The 25,691-nt window shown below is 39.8% G+C and overlaps 1 protein-coding gene across 1 annotated transcript; it reads right to left on the bottom strand.

Annotated features, from left to right (window-relative positions):
• myrfl (myelin regulatory factor like) lies at positions 1–25,666 on the bottom strand. Its single transcript, XM_075472436.1, has 24 exons — positions 25,622–25,666; positions 25,241–25,361; positions 22,311–22,404; positions 21,715–21,776; positions 20,384–20,777; positions 18,733–18,939; positions 18,415–18,610; positions 17,987–18,063; positions 16,638–16,748; positions 16,465–16,555; positions 16,146–16,346; positions 15,847–15,955; positions 15,642–15,751; positions 14,072–14,217; positions 11,073–11,234; positions 10,918–10,989; positions 10,595–10,641; positions 4,037–4,195; positions 3,860–3,907; positions 3,394–3,478; positions 2,847–2,921; positions 2,441–2,552; positions 1,249–1,320; positions 1–732 (listed from the first exon to the last, which is right to left on the bottom strand). Exons 1-24 carry the CDS (start codon positions 25,664–25,666, stop codon positions 616–618), a joined length of 2,913 nt encoding a protein of 970 aa, XP_075328551.1. The 3' UTR covers positions 1–615.
• Between the last annotated feature and the right edge of the window lie 25 nt (positions 25,667–25,691).

The raw sequence follows: 25,691 nt of genomic DNA on the forward strand, positions 1-25,691 counted from the left end.
TTTATGAGTAACTATGAGCAAACTCCTGTTTGCTTTAAAATGGTTATTTAATTCCTTCTTCTTCTTTGATTTTGTTTCCTTTGCTTCTCAGTTTCAATATTTATAAAATCTCAGTTGTGATTTCGGACTTTTGTTGTTCAAGTTTGAACATAAAAATTATGATAAAAAAGTGTAATTTTCAAGTATTTTTCAGTCTTTTTTGTCGTTGTTTGTTTTACAGACTACTTTGTAGCAAATTCATTTTACCAGGACAACTTAAAACAACAACAAACTAAAACAACATACGTACCACTTCATTCTAGTCACATTTAAAACTCATTAAGTTGCTTTTCAGCTCTGTCTCACAAACCTTTCAAACTCAGGGTCTCAGGTCTCATCATGAACAAAAAAGACTTCATTTTACAGGAATAAAGAGGTAAAACTTTCAAAAAATAATTTAAAAAAAGAAAGAAAATTTAAGAAGAAAACAAAATAGAAAAAATAGAATTTTTGCATCGCAGAGATCGTCTTCTTCTTCTTTGCTTCCAGTCTTGATGAACATCTAGTGCCCATAATCATATTTCAATCTGTCTGTCACCCCTTTGCAGGGAAAGCAGGTTAATATTATATAAAATCTCATTTTCCAGGGGTGATTTGTAAATGTTTGTCTGTGCAACGTCTGTAGAAGTAGAAGTGATAGTCTGTGAACAGCGCCCCCGCATAGTGACGATCAGTACTGCAGTCTGCTTGACCCTGGAGGAAGAAACAGAAAAACACAACTTAAAACTCCTTTTCAGCACCAGACATTCAGCAGGTTTTCACTATATATATGTGAAAATATGCCTGCCAGCTGTATTTCTGCTAAAGTCAACATAGTCAGCTGATTAAGCTGTTGAAAAGCAGGAAACAACAGACTAAAGGGACAATTTAAAGTTCCCAAAGATTAGCCTCTGGAATTAGAAGTAGAACATGTTGGGGCCAAAATGATGATTCAAAACTGTAACTACTGCTTACAGGTATTGTTCTACAAAACAATATTATCATATTGGTTGATTCATGGTCCCAAAACCTTCCATATGCTGGCCTGGAAAACTTTCGAAGTCCTTAACTTACTCAAACAGTATAAGTGGAGTTGTTTCACAACGTGAACACAGAGTGTAACGGAAACTCTCCACATGTGTTTGAGAGCTGCACACTTGTGTTTCTCCTCAACTGGTGATATGTGGCTGTTTGATGTAATATGAACCAGAAAAAATAAAAATGTCTTACAGCCACTGCAGAGCGGAAGTGATATGAGCTGTGGAAAAGACGAGCCACGTGCAGAGGCCATTCATGTTCTCCCTACAGAAACAAAGCACAAAGATCAGTTCCCATCGTTTCATCAGGTAACAACAATGTCCAAATAAAGAACAGATGATGCTGAACTCATGTAAATCCCAATTCATTTCAGGCAAAGTCTGAATTAATGTCAAAACTAAGAATTGTTTTTACCGGTTGTTTGGACCGTAAAATTTCTTGAAATTAAAAGATGATATTTTCAAAATGCTGATTTTGTATCTTTAACAACAAAAAAATGTTTCCCATCTCCACAACTGAGATGCTGGAAGTGGAAAATGTTTGGCACTTATCCCAGAGAGTTAGAAAATAACATCCTCAAATACTTCCACTTTCTAGGCTGCTTAGTTTCTGTTTCTGTGTTGGAAAATAATTGCCACATGAAGTTCTGAGGCTTTGAATAAATGTACTTTTGTTGTTCCTGAACTCTTCTTTGGATGTTAAAAACTGTGTAACGTGTGCTACTGTGTGATCGGTTTCCCCGGTAACTGTGAGCGTGGTTGTGATGTGGAGAAAACCACAGATTCATTATTCATTGGTGCTTCCCTTCACTTCCCACATTATTAACTGTCATACTGTAGTTAACTTGGTTCAGTGGACTGAAACCTCTGTTACCCTCACGATGACTCACACATAGAAACCTAAAACAACATAACAAACCTTGTCTGAACCTCATAAACAAAGAGACACCTAACCCAGCATTACCCTGCCAATTAGAAGTGGATATACATAATATGAGACTGAATTGGTTATTTTTTACATTAAAAAAAAAAACAACCTATAATTTACGAACTGATAACAGGATAATTAAGTTATATATAAAGATCATTTAGGGTCAGAATCTATGTCTTTGTTATGGATTTTCTTAAAAAAACTTTGGCTAAGATTTTGTTTCAAGTGCTTGTGAGACAGAAAAAAAAGAAATCGTGAGAGCAGAGGTTTGCTCACCAACACAGAGGTTTTGAGTGAGGACAGAGTTTTTTATAGTGAGCAGAGGAAAATCGGCATGAAAACAAAGAATCCTTCCCTGAAATCTAAAACATGGCTCGTGATTAAAGACAGGGATTTACACGCATGCATAAACAAACTCATTAACTTGCATGCAAACGTGGCTGTTGATATTTACCTGCGTATTTGACGGATATCTGCTTCCAGAGACCTCGTTTACGTCCAACAAAGAAGTGCAAGAGGTGGACTCATCTAAACCGCACAGATGAACCACCAACAACTCCGTAGAGCTACACAAGAATAAAGAAACACAAAACAATTTAAAAAAGCAGATGTTGGAACATTTAATCATTTTAAGAGGAGGCAGCTCATTTAATGTAAACTGTTAGCTAGTTCATGTTAGCTTACAATGCTATTGTGCTAACATGCTAACACAACTTTTGAGGAGTTATGCAAATCAGCTACATTAGTGACCACAAAGCTGTGATTAAATAAGTGAAAACTAGTTGTAACTGATAGAAATCTGTAAGATCTTGTTGTTTACACAGTGTCTGCATGTATGTTTGTAGTCGATAAGTTCTTACTTCATTAGCAATGTTACTCTCATGTTGACCGGGACAAACTGGCTGATAGGAACTCTGAAAATGTATCTTTCAGGCCTAAAAGAAAAAAAACAAACGTTTCATTTAAAAACTTGTCAATGTTTTATGACTGACTGTCATGTACACAGTACTACACTAAGCATCATACAACCAATATAATGTTTAACATGATAGAAAAAGCTCATACTGTTCAACGATTATGGATAAATTATTGAATCATCTGCATATAAAGAGAACACTAGATGCACGTTTTTAAGGAGAAGTATACCTATTGATATAAGATTTCTTTAAAAGGATTATTGGCCATTTTTTGTCAGTGTCACCGCGTGTAAGAACATGGCCTCTAACCTACATATAGTGCTATAAATCGTTGTAAAACAGAGAGGAGGGTTTGCTTGAACCACAAGTGTTCCTCTTGACTGTCTCTGATTTCTGTTCTGTAAACATCCTCCTTTGAGTATCTAAGAAAAAAACGGCCTGAGCTCAGATGGCTAAAGCGTATTTATCCAGGCTGTGTTTGTCCACTCACCCACATTCGTCTCTCATGCAGTACCTGCTGTCAATCACCTGCTGGTTCTCTTTGATCATGAAAGTATGGACGGTGGTGTTCTTCCCTGACAGATGAAAGGAAAACGAATATTTTATCATTGTTCTACTGGATGATGCTTTTTACTAACAACAACACAAGGTCTTCCCCAAAAGCTCCGGCAAACACCAACAGTTCAACAGTCCAAAGCAACACTGTGTGCAGTATTCATGCTGTAAGGTTGTTTTAATGCCTGAGAATGGGACTGATGTGATACACTGGTTCTGTTGACCCCTTTGTTGTTTACACAATGTACAACAATATTAAGCAAGTATAAAATGCTATCATCTGAGTGGAATACGCATTTAAAAAAGAAACAGCTGCAGTTTTAAAAATGTTGAAAAATACTTGTTTTCTTGTTCTTGATTTCAGATTGAGTCAGTTATTGATCTGTTGGGTGAACACTCACAGTCTCTGGCACTTTTCAGGTAGCGACCAAGTCTTTCTTTTCTTTTTGCTGTTGAACAAAAACATCAAATAACAAACCAGTTCGTACAACAATGTCCAGCTGTAATATGAGCTTGTCTCTATGTGTAAGTGGGACAATCATTTAAATAATCATGCATCTAACAGCATGCTGAGCTACCTGTCATTTCAAACTCAGCAGGCGATACAGATGCCATGATGTTGTAGTCGGTGCTGCCCTCTGCTGGAGATGGGCAGCAGTACACCTGATCACAATACAGTAGGTCACAGAAATCCACATCAGGAGGCCACGGACCATGAGGGCGGCTGGTCACCGAGACTGGAGGAGAGATATGGGAAATATCTTTATTCAGATAAGCTTTTTAAACATAACATCTTACTTTAATGTTAGTGCTGTTATACATAAGGATTTAGATCATTTAAAAGATGATTAAGGTGTTGAATTTATATTTTTCATACACTACTGGGCAAAGTGTTGACCCGTCCCTCATTTCTTCACATGTTGCCAGGGAAACAAGTGCAGGTATTTTATTGAAACATGTTCAAACATGAATATAAACTCTGAGCTCCTTTCTCCTCCAACACAGCCTGAACCCTCTCAGACGAGCTTTCTGTCCTCTCTTTAAGGAGTCTTCAGGAATAGTTCTCCAGGCTTCTTGAAGGACATCCCAAAGCTCTTCTTTGGATGTGGGCTGCCTTTTGTTCCGTTCTCTGCCAACATGATCCCACACTGCTTCAGTAATGTTGAGCTCCGGGCTCTGGGGAGGATTCATCCCTCCATCAGACCTGCTGCCACTGATTTTCAGCCCACTTCTTGTGTCCTTTGGCACAGCTCAGCCTTTTCTCCCTGTTTCCCTTCCTTAAGAACGGCTTCTTGACAGCCACCCTTCCATGGAGCCCATTTCTGATGAGGCTTGGGCCAACAGCAGATGGATCAGCTGAAGGTCCAGATGCATCTCTCAGCTCCTGTGTCAGGTCTTTGCTGGATTTTTTCCTCTTTCTTAAGGACATCACTTTCAGATCCTGTTCATCTGCTGTAGATAGTTCTTTAGGCCTGACACTTCTTCTTTTGTCCTCCACTTGTCCAGTTTCCTCAAATGTTTTAAGGACACACTGCACACCATGCTGAGATATGCCAAGTTTTCAGCTAACAGCTCTTTGGGAATCACCTTGTTGCTGCAGAAATCCTGTTTTCTGTCTGTCAGACTGTGTTATCTTTGCTGTTTTTCACACATGCAGCTAAAGAAATGGGAACAAATGATGTGTCTCTGTGACAGACTGCTGGGAACAAAGTGCCTAAAGATCCAGTTTAAAATGGCTTCTTTGCTAAGTTGTCTGTTCTGTGTGGACACAACACTGGTTCATCCCTTGAGTTAGGAGCCTTTTTCCTGCCTGAATGGTTCATAGGTCAGAGTTAAGTTGCTTAACAAAGAAAAAACACATTCCTCTGAAGATGCTCAGATACAAGGACTGGACTGAAGATGAGGGAAGAAGCAGGAAACCTCCAAAGAAAAACTCTGAAAGACCTTCAGAAAGCTGGAGAACTGTTGATCAGGACACTTTAAAGATTAAAGATAGTCTGGCTGCTTGGAGGGAAACGTGCAGAAATGAGAGCTGGATCAACTGTGTACACAATCACATTTTTACAGGTTTGACGGTTTTTGAGTGTAACTTTTGAGTGTAAATTTTCTGATTATCAAGACTGCATAAATGTACTCAAACCCATAAACCAATCGAACACATTGTCATGAAACACCAACTGCATAAAAAGGCTGAGGGGGAGGCCCGAGGGCATCTAAAGGTCTTTCTTAAGCTGAGGAAAACATCACAGGTATGAATGAAAGTATACAATAAGTAATTTTAATGGTAGAAAGCTTTGCTAACATTTTCCATGGTGCCATGGCTATGCGTTCACCAGTGTTGCCATAGTTACTTTGAAACAGTAATCCGACTACTGATTACTGACTACTTCTTTAAAAAGTAACTTAGTTAAGTTACTGACTACTTGCTTTCAAAAGTAACTAAGTTAGATTACTTTTAGTTACTTTCAGCAGAGGCTGATCCCCCGCCCCTATAACATGAAAATGACTACCAGTTCTGCCAATACTCACTTTATTGACATGCATTTTAACCAGAACATCAAAAATAACACTGGCATTTGCAAACTTTTTCTTGAAATAGGCTTACATGTTTTTTAAATAAAAAAAAAAATAAGACAGTCTTTCTTGACTTTACTTAAAATATAAAAACCTCTTACGAAAAAAAGTAATACATAATACCTATGTTGAACATCCCTTGAACCTGTAGTTGTCTAACATTAGAGCAGCAAGAAGTGGTTTTATGAAACAAAAACAGTATTAAAAAAAAAAATCAAAATACTCTTTCTTCACTTCATTTAACTGAAATACTTATTACAAATTAAATGCTTTTTTGACTTCATTAAATCTAACTTAAATACTTCTTATAAAAAATAAAGTAGCGTTTCTTGACTCAATTTAACATAAACACTTCTTTAAAAAAAAACTACATACAATAGACATTCTTGCATCTATCCATATGAATTACGATAACACTTAAGTTATATTGAACATATTAATGAACCTGTAGTTGTCCCGCATCAGAGCAGCAAGGAGTGGTTTTACAAAATATCAGTCATTCACTCGCAGCGATGCAGACAAACGGACGGTCATAACACGTAACCTGCTGATAATTATGGGCCCAAGCCAGTATGACAGTCAAGTTTTTGACCGAAAAATGTCACGTTTATCTTGCTGTATCCACTCGTTGACCAATAAAAGTTTAAACAAACCTGATTGATCGTCAGACCCGTCGCTTTGCAGAAATGTTTGTATGCTAGTCGCCTACAACTGCAGCTGTTACTGGATTACCCAAAGCTACACCTGACTAAGTATACATAGATAAACATCCGTACACTCATTCAGATATCGTAGAAGATGTAATACAGTACGACGTTAACAAGTCATCTTTGAGTCATCAATTGCGACCAGGTAAGATAAACAGCTAGCTAGCCCTCTCCATAGCACTGCCTGAAACGTATATGTTATAAAGTTAGCACGAATAGCTAAACCTATCAACTATCGTCTGTGACGGGCACTGATGAAAACTGTGGCTTAGACTGGTGTATTTATTTAAAATGATTAGGGAAAGTGAGTAAAATGTAACAAATGATATCGCTGGTGTTTAACATTTTAGTGGGACAGATCATGTAAAATAAGAGTGACTTCAGGCGAACCCCGCTCCCGTCGCGGACACTGATATAACTCATAAGAAAACAAAATTATCCCAAATTATTTCAATACAAATGTATGGTTGTAATAATCGTGAATATATGTTGACAAAAGTCAAATATATGTTCCCCTGAAATGCAGAAATAGTAACGCACGATGTTTTAGATAAGTAACTTCAATCTGACTACTAGTTTTGAAATAGTAGTTGCGTTAGACTACTCGTTACTGAAAAAAGTAGTCCGACTACAGTAACGCGTTACTAATTAACGCGTTACCGGCATCACTGGCGTTCACAAAGTTTTTTTCCATTCGCTGCTTAGGTTTCACTTTCAGTGCTCAGTCCCAGCTCTGGTTAGACAGAGCTTTGTTATGATTTGCCAGCATGGGACCAGCATGCTAGCCTGGGAATTCCCATGCTGCTTTGCGCTCGATTTCATTCTCACTGCAAAGTCAGCCTGGAAACCACCGCCCTTATTTTTGCCAGAGTTTGGGAACCAATCACAGAACGGGGGGGGGGCGGCGGCAGCAAGACGATGACGACGTCTATGCGCTACACCGAAGCTTGTAGAGTGTTAATTCAACATGACAGCGGACACAACGTTACCGTTCAATGCAGCCTTAGAAAGTGTTTCGGAGTAGATTCACCCTGGGGTCATTTGAACCGTGACATCCAGCAAAGTAGCCCACCCGAAGTTTTTCCGATCTTGGCTGAACATCAGCTGAGTTACTGAGTTATCCCGAATAGCTTAGTACAAGCGCTAACGGACCCTGGCAGTATCTCCAAAATTACCACACTAAAATCACATGTCATGAAACCAAACTTCTACAGTAGTACAAATATGGTCTGTACTCACAAAACGATGCATTTGGAAGTTTGTACATAGTCCAGGAGTTTATTATCATCAACACAAGCCTGATAGCTTTTCTGCTGCTAAAGCTACGTCGACGTCACTTCTGGGAGCTGGGAGCTTCAAAGTAAGATGAGGGTTGAGCTACTACTGTAGACAACAAAGCAAGGCTGCTCAATTTCTCCATTATTAAAATAAATTCACAACTCTACAACATAAAAATTCATGTAGAATATAGCATATAGGCCTACTTTGTTGTCAATTTAAGTAGCTTAGAGCGCAAGTTTACTTTTATTTTCCATTTTTTTCTTCTTCCTCGTCGAATTTCTGTCGTCATCTGGTATAAGTGATACAATTGGCTATGAATCGCGCGCAAAGCAGCATGGGAAATACCTGACGTCATTTGATAGACATTCGTAGTGCCCAATAAACGGCTCTAGGCATTCGTAAACCACGCCTCAAATACGAGAAAATGCACACCTAGTTCCCAGACCACCATCTCATCGAGATTGTGGACGCGTCAGCCAGGCTACCAGCATGCGATATTCAAGTGAGAATTAAGGAGTTTGGTTTTGGTTCTGGTTTTGGTTCTGTTCTGTGGATTTGTTTGAAATTTTTTGGTTCATTTGTCCAATAAAAAAGTTTAACTGAGGACATTATTAATGTTAGCTTGAGTTTGGTTCTATTCTGTGGATTTGTTTGAAGTTTATTGTTAATTTGTGCAATAAAAAAGTTTAATTGAAATAAACAAATGTAAAAGGTTTTGTCACAGAATAAATGCAAGGAATTAGGCAATTATAAGGTCTCTCATAAAAACACTGAAAGCAAAAGGGTTTTCAACACAGAAACCATGATTTTTTTTTTTTGCAAAGTTAAGGTAAAATATAGGCTACAAAAGATCCTAAATAAAGAGCCGTTCGGGAGTCGAAAGAGCCGGCTCTTCTTTGGGAGCCGAGTCAAAAGAGCCGGCTCTCGGAACAAAGAGCCGAACTTCCCATCACTACTTCCTGATACACTACGCCCATTACTGGAGGTTACCACTAGGGGGCTTACCAGAGAATTCAGAACTTACGAATTTACAGTAAATAATCAACAGGGAGACAACAATGGAGGTTGGGATTTGGTTAATGTTAAGATCACAGCAGACAGCTGTGGGTATTGTAGATGGCATTTAAGGCCCAAAAATAGGGGAAGCTGGATATCTGACCATATTTGCTATAACACTGCCCTCACTGATTCCCTTTGTGAAATATCTTGTGTACATGTCGTGTTAATTCATTAATAATTAACGACGTCCACAACTGATGTTCTAAACAAACACAGTATACTTGAGGTAGCCACCACAGATATGTGAACAAGTCATTAAAAGCATGCACCTTTTTGGACTTTAGGTCGCCCGGCACGTTAAAAACAGATGCAGTGGGATTCTGACCAATCATCAGTCATGATGAACGGGTTGACCAAACAGCACTCTGAAGTCAAAATGGTTATGGGCAAATTAATCAATTAAAAAACCCACAGAAAATTAACCGGCAACCTTATTAATATTTGATCAATTGAATAATTATGCCAACAATGCAGGGATGACAGCTTCTCATGTTTTTACACAAGTAAAGTCATCTTCAGAGCTGGGCAATAAAATTATTGAAAACTTAAAACGCGATTAAATTCACATTAAATTCTGTGATCATCATGTGACATTTTCAGTTGATCTACCTACACATCCAGCTGCCTATCCTTCAGAACTCTCCAGTCCACTAGTGGGCAGTAATGCACCTCCAAGCTGGCTGCTAACCGCCCAGAAAACCCAATCTGATCTTCCCAGACTGTCCAAGTAGCTGACCAAAAAGGTCCCACTTCCGCAGTGAAATGCAAGTGGTTTGGATTCAATAAAAATGATGAAGATCAGATTAATAGAATCGTGCACGCTTTTTCGTCGGTTGGTGCACGCCGAAATGGGAAACACAACTAATTTGTTTAATCACTTGGAAAGAGTTCAGAGTCCATTCTGGAGACTGTCCTCCAAAAATAAACTCATACGTGTTTATTCCCGCAGGCAACAGTGACCAATCATTCTGTTCAAAGAATATGCAACCTCTAAAAGTTATCAGAGCAACTGCATGCAAAGTATCAAAATGGCGTCCGTTAAGGTTACCTCCCCCATGATTTTTCTTTCCAACCCTAACCACATGGTGTTTTGGTCTAATCCCAACCAGGAAGAGTAAATATGGTAAAAACACATTTTTCCATGTCTTTGGATGCACTGAGTGAACATGATAACTCAACCACCATCTTTTCTGAAACCTAAATAAGTACTTTTAATGCCTCAATGTAGCTAACAGCATCTCATGTTGTCATGAACGTCCTGTGACTTCCCCCCACCTCTCCTCCAGCTGCCTCATGAGGTTTGCTGTTCCTGTCTAATATTGCCACGGCTGGTGTTTCAGGACACCAAAAAAACACCTTGTTTGCATCTCAGTGATATCAGTGGCTACACACGACAACATTATTTGAGGCCCTTGGAATGAGAACTGGTCAGACAAAAATCTTTCCTAATCAACCCCTGCTTTTGGATCGCCGTATGAATTGAAATGTCGTCAGTATTGTGAGGCTGTATTTTACCTGTGCTGGTCTGAGGGATTGTAGGCACAGGCGCCACGCTGTTGTTACTAACAGACAGAAACAGAAATGAGTACAAATTGTTCCACAAAGTGATTCATGACAAGACAACACCATAAAACAGCCCAAATAGCGTAGTGAGAAAAATATCTGTTTGAATTCTTGAATGGAGCAGTATTTTTTTCCCCAAACACTTTTCCTCTGTGGCTGCTAAGGAAGGAGTTACTCTGAGGTTGGATTTGTGGTCATAAGGTCGAGTAAGGCGTGGGTATAAGTGGATATAAGCAGCTTTTTCCTATCCCAATAAAAACTCTGGATGTGTTTACCTGTGGCCAGGAAAGAGGTCAAAGTCTTTCTCGTTCACATTCAGCAGGTGCAGAGTAGTGACGCAGATGATACTGCACACACAAACATTATTATGTCAAAATAACATATCTCGGTTCGCATTTAGAAAAACAGCAAGCGTCGGATCTTCCCGTACCAGAACGCCATGGTGGCCAGCAGGGTGAAGAAGCTGGCCAGGATGACTTTTTTCTGCATACACTGGTTGTATTTCCGACACCAGCCCTGCTTCTCGACCTCCTCGGTTTTACACGGCTCGGGAATCGCTGTTGTCGACACGCTGCTTTGCCTCTGAGGCCTTCTGTGGGAGCAAACACACAAATTCTATCTTTTGTAAATCAAATTTGAACAGTTATGGTTATGTCTCAGAATCCCAATGAGCTAAAGGGATAGTTCAGGTTTTTAAAGCTGGATCGTGTGAACTTATGAGCAGTTAGTAGCTTACCTACAGCAGTCAGAGCACTGTAACCCTAACCCATCCCTAAAAAACATCATAGCAGTTCAGCGAATGCAACATTAGAAACTGCATCAGACTATTGTTTATTTGTCATGATTTTGTAAACCGAACAAAGTCTGTGTGCTCCGCATCACTACGTGCACAGCTGATGAACAGCGGTGACTAGTTCTGCTCTGCAGATGTGATGCCCGGGAGGAAGATATCCAGCCTCAGAGCAAAGCATTGTAAAAAATCTATAATGTAGCGTTGGCTGAACCACAGTGAAATTTCTGAGATTTGAGTTGTATTAGATGGTGAATACTTGCTTTTCTTTGGTCTTTGTTCTCAGTAGCTGTTAGTTTGGTTCCCCCATTACTATCCCTCCCTGCTCCTCCAGACAGAAAGTGCTCTGACTGCTGCAGGTAAGGTACTAACATCACACAACCCCACTTTAAAACCCCAAACTATCCCTTTAAAGTAGCTCAGAATCACTGTCCTCTTGGTGTTTACTTTGCAGATCTTTTACATGAAGAAAAGTTCTGTTTGGCACTATATAAATAAAAATGAATTGAATTGAGGAGCATTGATCAGTATTTAACAGTATAATATTCTATCAGTAAATTCAATGAAAGCTTAATTATTGCAAATGATTTCAGTCCATAGTCCTCCCTCAGTCACTCATAGCAAACATTTCCCATAATATATTTCAAAAGCCAAAGAGGAGGGCTTAGTTTGCTGTGATTGGTTGCTTAGCTGTATAACTGTGTAACATAACTGTTTATGACACATATGTAACACTGACTAGATTCATTTTATTGGCTGATGTGGCTCCAGTGTTACTTTGGGTCATTCACTAATACACGGTTCGATCTCTCAGCGTTCAAAGGGACACTGTGTAATATATTAAGTCATTTATTAGCTCAAATCAACATATTCATTCATAAATTAGTCCTCATTGGTGTAAAATTATCTCAAAAATCTCACTTATCCTCCTGAGTGAAGAATAACTTGTCTGTATCTACATAGAGCGGGCAAGCTCTATGGAGGCTGCCATGTCCTTCCGGTCTATGAAAAATGACGAAGTGCAGAGAAGGACATAAAGCACTTCGAATCGCGTTTTCCCCAACGCCAGGCCTGCAAGCGGAAATGACGTCATTTTGACGTCACATCTGCCGAATGGCTTATTACTGGCACTAATGGTAAATAGATTTTATCTCGGAAATTATCCCACTAATAATGCATTGATTGTTACCAAACTTCTGCCATAGTACACATAGGCTCTTAACTCACAAAACGAGGCATTAGAAAGTTTGTAAGTTTACCGGGAGTTTATTTAAAAGAACACTTTCCAGATAGCAACTACACACTGCTGCGTCGACGTCACTTCCGGTAACTCCCGGAATATGACTAATTGCATTGTTTGCACACCAAAGGCTATGTCAACTTATGTTATCTGACATGTTATCTGTCATCTGTATTTATAGTGTTATTGTATGTGTGTTATGTAATCCTTTGTACTGTGTGTCTTGATGTCTTTTTGTTTGTATGGACCTTGAGTCTGAAGCTATAGCTTCTTGAATCTTGACACATACCGCCTGCCGTAGTTCAAGAAGTTGCAACGCACATTTGACAACGCGAGGCGCTAGAGAGCAAATTCATTTGACTTTGCAAAATAAAATTGCACCACTAGATGGGGGAAGAAATTACATAATGTCCCTTTAAGCTTTAGTTCTGTTCAGAGGTCATGGTTCTGGGTAGGGGACCTGTCATCTATCAGTCTAAGGTGAAAGTCCCCAAAGCAGTGTGATGTGGCCTGCTCCGAATGACCATCCTTAACCCACAAACACTGGCAAAAAGAGGGCTTGGAGTGTCACAAGCCGCAAGAACAACCAATCACTCCTGAGCATCACTCCTACTGATCTGGTCTGGCATCGATCACAGAAAGAAGGAAAAACTGTTTTGAAAACTTAAAGTTCTCCTTAAGGACTGTGAATTAAATCAAATAAATGTACGCTACAGCTCTTCATTTATTCCCAAAGTAGCCTTTAGAGCAGCAGTTGTCCTTGAACTGTGATTTCCCCTGATAACACTATGATGAAACTTTTTTTTATCAGTACTTTCCATGGTGTGGCATCCTCAACATTATAATCTTTTACAACACTAACACAATAAGATTATAGAGTTGTTATGCTTTTTCAACTCAGATTCAAACCAGAATATAAGACTATAATGGTCCACGGCACAATTCAACAAAATCCCTTATCTCTTATATTTGAGTGTCCACATCAACCGACGGTCAACTTTCTTCCCCAGATAAAAAAAAAAAGCTACAAAGCCCAACTTTAAAGGTATGAAGACTTTTACCCCAGAGACTGGCTTATGGACCTGTCTGGTGCCATTATGTTTTTCGTATTAATGTTCCATTTTTCTTTTCATTCCAAAACTTTCTTTCTTTTTATGTTGCTGTTTGGTCAAGTTAGGGAACAGTAGCACCTGATCAAGTTTCATTTTAGGTTCAGATAGAAGCAACCTAACATTTTCTCCCTGCTGGACCTTTGAAGGTGATAATTCATCACTGTGAGTTATAGAGATATCGTTTTTTGTATGCTCTGTGCCTTTCAGGGTCAGCACAACCGCAGCAAAGCTCAAACGTTTAAGATGGATCAATCAAACTAATACAGATAGATTGGTGGGATGGATACCCGTTGGAGCGAAGGCTTCCTGTCAGACTCTTCAGCTTGGCAAGTCGGCGGTTCCAGACCTCCAGCTCTTTGATTCGAGTGTCCAGGTCGTCTGTGAGCTTGGACAGCTGCTGCACCGCCCCCACGTTCTCCATGAAGATTTGTTCCTGCAGGAGGTGGAGGGTGTCGTAAAGGGACTTATGGCCCTGTCACACTGTTGCGTATGGCACTAGCGTATGAAAATTATCACTCATACGCTGGTATACGCTGACATACGCCAGGGGAACGTTAGGCATAGGTTGTATACGTTTCAAGCACGCTGGCATATGTTGGCATACGTTGGCATACGCTGAGGCAGAAATAAATTTTTGAACATGCTCAAAACTTTTGTGCGTATGGTTAATACGCTAAGCATACGATAGGCATACGCTGAATACGCTAGAGGTACGATATAGGTACGTTACTGATAGGTCGAGAACGCTGGACATAAATTGCCATATGTTGGCATGAAGGTGTACGTACAGCTAGCGTATTTATAGCCTCCGCCCGTCTGCCGCCTCCATCTCCGCCAGACAACCGACGATTCACGGGAGCGGTCAGGAGGAGGAGTTGGGTATCTTGATCGCTCAGAAGCATGTAACTCATCAGCCGCAGGTGCATCAGGCATTTCAGCAGGTTTGGGTGAGAATGATTCTTGTGTTTTTTTGCCTTTTCCTCGGCCCAGGGCCCGGGCAAACGACGATTGCTTCTTGGGAGGCATGATCGAGATGAATGTCTCGAGAGATGTTGATAGCGCGTCGTCTACTGCAATAATGGAGCAATGTGGAAAGGCTGCTGAGTTAATGGCGTTGCCCCTGGCAACCAATAGCGTCTTCTGCCAACATGGCCGACCGGAGTCACGTGACTCCTCATTCTCAATAGGCGCGTTGAAACGTACGCTGGGCATGCGCAGTTCATATGCTACTCATACGCTAGTCATTCTTTATTTTCAAGGACTTTTCGTGCGTATGATTAATTTTCATACGCAACTCATACGCTTCTCTCATACGCAACAGTGTGACAGGGCCTTTACAGCATGTCGTAAAGGGACTTACAGCGTGTTACACGGTTTTTGGTAGAAAGTCAGGTAGTTACTAGGTACAATTAAATGTGTTACTTTTACTGTGAGCTTTAATGATATTGGGTCTGCATCGGAACATACTGCTACCAAGAAAGAGCCTCACTCTCAAGGTAGGAAGTATCAACCATAGGCATCAAATTTGTATGATGAAACGGAAATGATCTCCACCTTCATCACTCGTAAGGCAAACTTGATTCATTGATTCATTCATGCAGAAACAGTAGTTATTGAGACTACATTCACTGTGGCCTACATGGACATGCTGTTTTATATATTATTTTTGTCTGAAAATAAGACATTTAGTGCAAAATTCATGTGTCTTTTTTTTTTTTTAAGGATCTTACACCGTGGTTAAAAACAAAAAATCTTTACATACTATTTATGTTCGAATTTAAGTTAAATCTGGCACTTTAAGGGTTGAAACTTAGTGGAGAGGTGGAGCATGGTTAAAGGAAGAAATCTGGAATCTACCTTGTCCACCATGAGTAAGTTATGTATCCTCTCCCCGTCTAAACAGATGACATCTCCGACCTCCTTCACTGCAGACGGCAGCAGCTCCTTGACCTCTTGAGCTATTACACCTGAAATATCACATGACACTTAATATACACAAGGTATTTAAAGAATCATAGGAAGATCAAAATACATACACTGCTCCAGTAATTAAAAGCTGCACCTGTCTGATGGGTGTGGTTTATTCCCACGGTTGAGGCAAACTCGGGTTTGTAATCGAACTCGACGATCCTCATCTGAGTGATTCTCTTCAGCTGCTGCTCAGAGTCGACCTGACAGACAAACACAAACAGATTTGTGTTAATGTGACGACTGAGCAGGATCCAGCAAACAGAAAGTGCAAAAAACATAGATTTTAGAAAAGTAGTTGCAATATCCTTTGGGAATCTTCATTCACTTGACAAATAGCATTAATTTTATAATCCAATTTAAAATATTTAAATAATAATCCTATCATCCCACCTCCTGTATGTTCTGCTTTGCACGGCAGTCAGACGGCTGCATAATGGAGCCCATCACCTTGGCATTACCACAGACAACTAGCGCCTCATCAGGACAGTTGGTATTGATTCCAACTCGACCATGATACACTATAGCTTCCTGAACTGCCCCGCGCTGCCACGAGGCATCCCCGTCTGTCTCAAACTGACCAGGGTTGGAAGCCTGTGGGAGGACACTACTTAGACCATAATTCCATCACTAGTTGCTCTTTCACAGATTGATTTAAGGGTCTCAGACTTAATTGTCTTTGAATCAATAATCATTGAATCCATGTTTTTACCCTGACAATGATTTTTTCTGACACCAGAGCTGTCAAAAGGAAAGTTTCTTCTCCAACTGCAGCATAAAGGCCTACCACCATCTGAAAATATCTGTACATAATACACACAGTTAGCATGATGTTTTACTGTTATTCATTCACTCATCCATCCATCCATTCATTCATTCATATACCTCTGATCAGGGTTGGGTTTGCCTTTCTTCCTCATGTTGTTGGCTGTCGTCTCACTGAAGTGCAGTCGGCCAAGCGTTACTTTGGTTACTTTGCCACCAGAAAGACTGACCCTGGAGGATTATAGCTCATTGATTTTAAATTATCTTATAATTCATTCATCTTCAAAATTTTATTTATATCTATTTGAAAACCAAAATTCATGGGAAACTCAAACTCAAACCTTCACTGTGAATAACAGCTATGCACATAGTTGAGCTATTGTTAGCTTAATTAGCTAGCTAACACCGTTGATGTCTTCCTTCAAATTGAGTTCAAACCTGAATCTGACTGATTTTTATTTTATCACACCATATCTTTTCAACACTAAAAGATGATTTTATATTAACGACTTTTGTAGAAAGTTTAGTGAAAAAAATAAGGGGGAAAAAAAGACTTGAAAACTAAAATCAAGTCAAGGTATAGGTATAGGTAGCTGTAAAGCTAGCTAAAGCTAATTTACGGTGCACACATTTTCCTGTTTATAAGATTTTGAAAAATATATTTTGAATCTTTTACATTGTTGAATTTTAGTTTTTTATCTTGGAAATAATTCAGTGTATGGATCAGATTGGGTTGTAATAAATTTAGTTTAGCAGGTTAGTAGCAACTGTCACATTTGGAGCTTCAGACTCCCATTAAATGAATGTAATACCATAACTTTTGGAACCATTTACATAATACTTTAGAATGTTGAAGATTTACTATCAGTTTACTAATTAACTATCCCATTACTTCAATAACTGAAAGCTGCAACAAAAATTTGTTTAGCTTTTGTTTTTCTAAGCAACCCTGGAAGCATTTATAAGTGTTTTTGCGCAAAGACTGATTAATAATTAGTCTAAAATTGAGTAAAAGTTCAGTTTTTCTCTCTCACACAGTTTGGCTAAGAGCACTGGAAATTCAAAGTATCTTTCAATTTGCAGGTTAGATAGCTTTTGTACTGGGCAGACTTGACGTTTTCAGCCAAGAAATAACAAGCTGCCTTTAATTTCCAGAATGAAGGATAGTATTGAAATTATTTCAAACTTCATTGAATAAATGATAAATCTGCCACTACTACCCTTGTGAGCTCTGTTGAGCTGGAATGACGAGCAGTCCATAGTGACAGGTTTATATCTCTTTCACAACAGTACAGTATTCACAGAGGATGAGGGTTCAGGCATAGTGGTACACTTTAAACACATGACGACACTGTTTTATGTCTACATCATAAAACAGCTGCTTTGCTGTACACCTATACCTGTACACCTATACTTCATGTTAAACTTCAAAACATTGGGAGGAACTGATCGTAAGTAGGGCTTTTTACCTGATGGGGTGGAAAGGCTTCTTGCTGCGGTCGGGTTGAGATTGCTCAATGGTCACCAGGTGGCTGGGAGTTTCCAGCTGTAGGGAGACATACAGGGTTGTTAGATTTGTTGTAGTTTCATAATTAGCTGCAAACAATCTGTAGTCAGTTTGGATTAATTGGTGAACTGGAGCTCAAACACTTGAGAGAAGCTGAACGCAGTCATTTCACCCAGCTGTCACAGGTCACAAGCAAGCAGTTTCCCTTTGTTTCAAGTCTTTATGTTGAACCTTTTTAAACATGTCCTTGACCCAGTGATGACACCTATATGGATCTTATCATCTAATTCTAGGTACAATTTGAAGAAGCTTGTTCTTCACGTAAATGGTTTAACTTTCATGGTTACTTTTTCTAAATAGAAAATTGGGGGATTCTTGTTGGTTACGTACCTTAACCCCAAACACTTTTATCTGGAAGTGGTCAACTTCTTGCAGCTCGCTGGGTGTTCTTACGTAATGTGGCTCTGCTGTTACACCTATGTGAACAGTGACCTGAAAGTGGTTCTTCTTCTGACAAACAAAGGCCTCATCAGTGGGGGAGTAGTTGAAGCCTTTATCAGTATCGACGTGGTAGGACAGAGAAGACCTACAACACAGAACAAGTGGTTTGTGCATGTGCAGCTTGGTGCAAAGATCCACAGACCAGGTAAAACAGAGAGGGATGTCTCCACAACAACTGACGACTAATTCAGCTGGTGTTCTACTTACAGTGTCTTGTAGCTCCTGTCGTATAAAGTGCTCCACTGTCCCAGACTGTACTGTTCCCAAGTCAGCAGTTGGGAAGGCATTAGGCCCAGTCCGCTGACACCCCCCACATTACCACCATGAGTCGCATCCCCTTCACAGCAGGATCCATCAACTGCTGCAAACTGTTCCTCAGACTCAGATCTTCTCCTTTTTTTGCTGTGAGGAGAACTGAGGAAAAAGAGATTCAGGGTACTAACGTAAAATCAGTTGTGACAACATTGGATACAGTTGCCTGGTTAAATAAAAATTTCACCAAAAATATTTTAGTCTAACTCATAGCAATTATAGGAAATATGGAAATTGGTCATCATTTAATGACAAAACAAGATCATTCTAATTTCCTGGTGAACTACACCCCACCAAGGGTTACTGGTCAGTCTCTTATCTACCTATGATTTACAAAACCTCTCAATTTCTGCTAAACTGAACCTTGCTCCTTGAATAATCCTGTGGTCAACAACTCTGAAAATAATCTACTTTGATTGCAGTCCTATCTGAATCGCAGACATTGCTGTCAGTAAAAATCTTCACCCATTGCGTCGACCGAACATGTGATGAGTAACGGGAATTAATTTGAAGTCCTCATATACTGCAAGTACGATATTAAAGTACATACTTATGCTGATGATAACCTGCTGTATATACATGACCTTCAAATGCCTGATGAGATCAAGTGCTGGATGTCAACTTTTCATAAAGATCATCAACAAATCAGAGATCATTTTAATTGGTCCAAATTTACAATTTACATGTAATATGTATATAAATATGGAAATGTGTGGTGTAGTGGGTTCTAAGGACCAGGGATCCAGTCGAAGAGTCTGTTTTTACTTAGAAAGTTCCCAAACTGAGTAAAATGGTCCAGAAGTAAGTAAGCACCAGCCATGAAAAGAGCTGGTTACATTCTCTAAATACTAAGGAAAGGAGTTTCAATAGCATCCCCCATTTCCTTGTTGTAACTTTCAAAGTGTTGCTCGATAAATTTTATCCAGTCGTACTGACTGGGATTTGTGTGGACAAACAGGAGGGCAGGAGTGTGACAGCTACATCTTTCACTTTTATGCTTTTCGCTTTCCCTTTTCAGTTATATGTTATAGCCTCCATGTAACAACATGATAACATTGAATTAGACATTTGTAGTATAGTACAGACACACAATACAGCTCAGTGTCAGTGTGGTCATATCATTGTGGGTCCCTACCATTTCTCTTACCATCTTTACTTTAACTCATGATGTTTTCCAATGAGGTCAAGAAAAAGAGGTTTAGGAAAATATGATATGAAAGTATTTTTTGGGGCTATTAGATTGTACCCCTGGACAGAGAAACAAAGCACTACAGTCCATCTGATGAAGATTACACCATCTTCCATGTTATCCACATCTTTATAATTCATTTTTCAAAGTGTAGTGTTGACGAGCATATCCCTGTGGTCCTACGGATTCTTTTTCCCCACTTTCTTGTTGTCCTGAGGTCACTTTTTTCTTACTGAGTAACACATCCCCTCTGATGACAATTTCTTCAGACAGACATTTACGTGGTCACAGCTCTGCTGTTCTATCATCAACTGATGCCATCTTTTTTTTCTATGTTGTTGTGTTATGTTTGCTTACCCAGTTTGCAGGTTGGAGGCAGGGCCCAGAAGACAGTCTGAAGGGGGTGGGGGGACATTTGGGACCATGCCTTGGCTAGCTACACGTGCAACGTAGCTATTCGTGGGAGGTAGAGGTGGAGAGGGAGGAGTGGGTGGAGTGTAACCTTGTGAACAGCTCTCTGGATTCAGATAGTGCTCGGGTGAGTGGTGTGTGTGTTGATGAAGGGGGGTAGGTGGAGTCCGAGGTGTAATGTAAGTGTTTGTGAGGCCCAAACCCCGTAGCTGATCATGGGTCAGCAGGTCAGAGTGGGAGGGAGCAGAGCCTTGGTCCTTAAAGGGGCACGATGCAGATGGAGTTTCGGGTGCATAGACCTCCGGCTGGGTGCACCAGTAGGACGGCTCATAACTGAGATCTGCCAATAACAAAAGATCAGAAACAAAATCTCTTCATAAATGCTTTGATCTTGGATTTCTGCAATTATTTGCTGTGAAATCACGATCTGGTTTGATGGTCTTCAAGTTCTTTTTTGTTTATGTTGCTTTTTTTTCCTTTCTTTTACTATAACCTATTTGTTACACATTGTGTCCTGTGACCTGAATAATTGTAGCACATTTCAGTCAGCTTGTACTGTGGACAGCAGCCCAGGGGTTAGAGCATGTTGGGATCATTTAACAGCAGCAGGAAAATAGATTAATACTATGTCAGTGAAATGTACGGTCCTGTGAAAAGAAAGTACACCCACTTTCAGTTCTAAGGTTTTACAAATAAGGACATAATATTAAAAACCATCTGGTCCTTATTAGATCTTAAAATGATGATGGTAAATAAAACCTCAGAAGAAAAACAACATGACTTATGACATGGCAGCACGGTAAAGGGCTGATGATCTGGGCTTGTTCTGCAGCCACAGGACCTGGGCACCTTGCAGTCATTGAGTCCACCATCAACTCCTCTGGATACCAAAGTGTTCTAGAGTCAGATGTGAGGCCGTCTGTCCGACAGCTAAAGCTGGGCTGAAACTGGCTCATCAACAGGACAATGATCCCAAACACAGCAGCAGATCTACAACAGAATGTCTTAAGAAGAAAAGAATCGAGGTGTTGCAATGGTCCAGTCAAAGTCCAGACCTCAGCCTGACTGAAATGCTGTGGTGGGACCTTCAGAGAGCTGTGCAGAAACCAGTGCTGCAAACCTCAATGAGCTGAAGCAGCGCTGGAAAGAAGAGTGGGCCAAGATTCCTCCTCAACCATGAGAGGGACTGATAACATCACACAGGAAACCATTACTTTAAATCACTGCTGCTAAAGGTCTTACTTTCTTTTTCATCTGAGTCTATGTGTCAATGATACCTGGTATCTGTAGAGGTGAACAGGCCTCTGAGCTGGAATCAGGAGGAGACTCAGGGAGCATGCTGGGAAACAAAACAAAGAAGCAAAACTGTCTGACATGTGGGATTTGGATTGTAGATTATTTGCTGAGTGAAATGTTGATCCTGCAGGAAGTCTTCTGTGTTAGTATTTACAATCTTCCCTGATAACCAACTGGGTCAATGCTGAATTTATGGATGTTATATAACAGAGTGTGTGCTCAGAAACAACACTGATACAGTGGGTTTCCCGTGTTCTAACCACTACTCATGGAACTGTGACAGCAGTGGGCCCAGTTTCCACGCCTGACTGTGCCCCTGTGACTATCTGCACCTAAGACTGTGGGATTCTTGATATGGACGTGTAGGACATAATATGATTAAATAAATGTTTAGAATGACTCTGTCTGCAACTTTATATCTGAAAAAAAAAATGATTTCAATCTGATTTTCCAATGCAGCCAAAATAAGTTAATAATGAACAATAATTCATTGTAATGAGCCTGTAAGCATTGTACTGGTTCCCTGATCCCTCTGTTCACTCTGAGGTGTGTAAAGTGTTTCAGAATGGAAACGTACAAGCTGCCGGGGTCCATGTCGTTACTGAGGTACTGCTCCAGGATGCTCGTATCTACAACAACAGAGCTGTCCAACACACCACTCACATCCTGACCTGCACAAACACACCAACACACGCGGAGAGGACAATGCACTCAGTTATGGTCATTATCCCCAAAAATGTATTCATTTGAATGAAAACTCAAAATGAAAAAACTATTCTAAACATGAGTAATACAAGTATACACACGCATGTACAGTGATAGATGAAGATGTAGATAATGTACTGTGTGTTGCCTGTTAAGATTCTGGCAGTAAGACAAAATCCACACTGCGTTAAATAACAACGAATATGCTTTGGGAGTTTTTCTTGATTTATCCAAGGCTTTTGACGCTCAAAATTGTTACACTATGGCTTCACTGGAAGCACCTACAAATGCTTTTACAATTATATTCATAATCGACAACAATTTGTTAATATTAATGGATCGACATCTGACAGGGCAACTATAACATGTGTGGTCCCTCAGGGATCTATTTTAGGACCACTCTTATTCCTTATTTACATCAACGACCTGACCGCAGCGTTATCCTCCATATTTCCTATACTTTTTGCTGATGATACCAGTTTAGTTGTTTGTTGTCTTTCTGTACTGATGGCCAAAGCAAAGTCTGACTTAGAAAAAATCTTCAAATGGTTTCAATCAAACAAATTATCTTTAAACTTCAAAAAAATCTAATTTCATTGTATTTTCTTCGAAGAACAAAAAATACTGCAAATCCAACTCCTGTCTCCATTGGAAATAATCCCATCTCTCATGTCTCATCTACACATTTCCTTGGAGTTCTAATCGATGAAACCTTAAGTTGGAAGACTCACATCCAGTCTGTCTGTATTAAAATATCCAGATCTATTGGTATCATTGGCAAAATTAAAAGTTTGTTTCATCAGAAGTGCCTACGAACCCTTTATTATAGCCTAATTTATCCTTACCTCATATATTGTAATGTCCTCTGGGGAGCTACCTATCCCACTCACTTAACATTCTGTAGAATTGCTACCAATAGCAACCAAACAGAACCCTCTGCCCCTCTCTTTAATCAGCTCAATGTTTTATCAATCTTTAAAATAAATATATATAAAACTTGTATTTTCATCTATAAAATTATTTATATGCCTGTATCATTTTCCATGCCTTGTAAAGATTTTTTTTGATTAATAGTAATGTTCATAAATATAATACTAGACGGGCCAAGGATTTACACCTTCCAATGTTTCATACCAGGCTTTGTCAGTTGTCTATTCGATATAAAGGAGCCCAGCTTTGGAACAGTCATATTCAAATTGCATTCCAGTCCAGCTCTTTACAGAATTTCAAACAAAGGCTTCGGTCCTATCTGATGAACCAAACTCTTACCTGACTAAAACCGTCTATTCTCCCTTCACTATAAGGACTTGACTGAACTGAAGTATGCCTTGGAATGCGTGTAGCCTACAGTTGCATATTTTCATGTTCGGTGGACACCTTCATGCACACGCACATATGCACACGCACACATGCACACGCACACATGCACACGCACACATGCATGCACAACACACATGCACACACACACGTACACATAAGCATGCATCACACTAACATATACTCACTTTTAAATTTAGCTCTTTTCTATTTAGTATTTTTTTTTCTTCTTGATTTTATGCCTTTTAAGATAGCTTGTTTTGTCTTGTTTATTGTTGTGGCTTGTAATTTTTTGTTTCTATGAGGTGAGATATACTTATAAACCTCTCTGGGTTTTTTTAATCTCACCTGCACATCTGGTTTGCTGTATTTTAGCTGTTTGTTTGTTATATTTGTGCAAATAAATAAATCAAATCAAAATCAAGTAAGTTTGTGTTTTTCAGGTCAAAGGATTCAGAACAATTATGTTTTTATGCTCTAAAACTCCTCAAAGAAACCAGGTGTGTTCTCTTCAAGGACAACTCGAAAGGTCTGAACTTTCCAGAACTGGTTTTCCATCCCTGGAGAAACCTAAAAGACTACTAAAAGAACCTCATGTACAGCTGGTCATTTTTAAGGACCATTTTAGCTTCATCAAAGACCTCCGGGGAACCCAGTCCCATCTAGAGATCTGGAACTAGTTCAGCCACACTTTGAAAGACCCTGGAACTTTCCAAAGGATCACTAAAAACATCTCACAGTTAAGTTGTCATCTTCCTCGAAGACCATGAACCCATTCTGAATCAGTGAAAAGTGACCAGTGTTGGCCAGAAACATCCGGGACATCTTTAAGAGCCAACAAAACAACCTAAAAGACCTCCTCAAAGATTTGGCTCAAGTGCTACTTTAGTGTCTTCGAGGAATGCCCTCAATAGTCCCAGATAAAATATATTCTGAATATTCCCAAAGGTAACCGGAACCTCCTTTAGAATCCCTGAAACCCCTTAACGACCGCTTTAAACTCGTCAAGCATTTCTGGATCCTCGTTAAAGGCCACTTCAGCTTCTTCACAGACCTTTGGGACCTCCTCACAAAGCCTTTAGCATCATAAACCTTTGCAAAAGTTTCCTCTCCTCAAAGAATACAGAACATCTTCTCAAAGATGATGAATGCGTCTGAAACTTTCTTCCCACCAACACCTGCCCCTTCAGTAGATCCATAAATATCCTTATTAATCTGACTCAATTAAAAGGATGTCTTTTATTCTCAAGGACTCTTGTGATTACTCAAGAACCTCTGAAAACCTCTTAAAGACCAGTTTAAACTCTTCAAGTATCTCCAGATCTCCAGTAAGGACCATTCCAGTCTCTTGGTGGACCCCTGGGTCCTCCTCAACATCACTGGAGCATTCTCAAAGACCGTGAACATCTTTCACACCTTGTTCTTCAACAGATTCTACGATATCTCCAGTCACACAAAGCTGAAAAGATTAAATGAACATCTCACCGCAGAAGAACTGCTGCAGGGCTTCATTCTCTCCAAGGACCTGGATCGGCACTCTGCCAGCTCCAGGCTCCATGCTGCCCAGCAGGAAGCACTGCGGCAGAGGGGCGTGGAGGCGCCCCAGCTGGAGATATCAACGATGATAAACCTGAGAACACATAGAGAGTGCTGAATCATTTCAAAGGATGTTTGAAGACTGATTAAAAAAAAGCCAAAACAACAGAACAAGAGGTAAACGCATGTATAGGCAAGACTATTTTTTTTACATTAAAAGTTCCGTGCGTTGGGATTATCCGAGTTGGCAGTCAGATTTACGATGCAGTATGGATACATGGGTGATGTACCTTTAACCAAGGGAGGGTGGCAGTCACTGACTGTCGTTACCCTCTGTGCACTGAATCTGGCAACGTTATCAGCAGATAGGTTCATAGCTGGAGAGGTGGAGGACGACTCA

Source organism: Odontesthes bonariensis, chromosome 8 (genome assembly GCF_027942865.1).
Source record: "Odontesthes bonariensis isolate fOdoBon6 chromosome 8, fOdoBon6.hap1, whole genome shotgun sequence".
NCBI classification, from domain to species: domain Eukaryota; kingdom Metazoa; phylum Chordata; class Actinopteri; order Atheriniformes; family Atherinopsidae; genus Odontesthes; species Odontesthes bonariensis.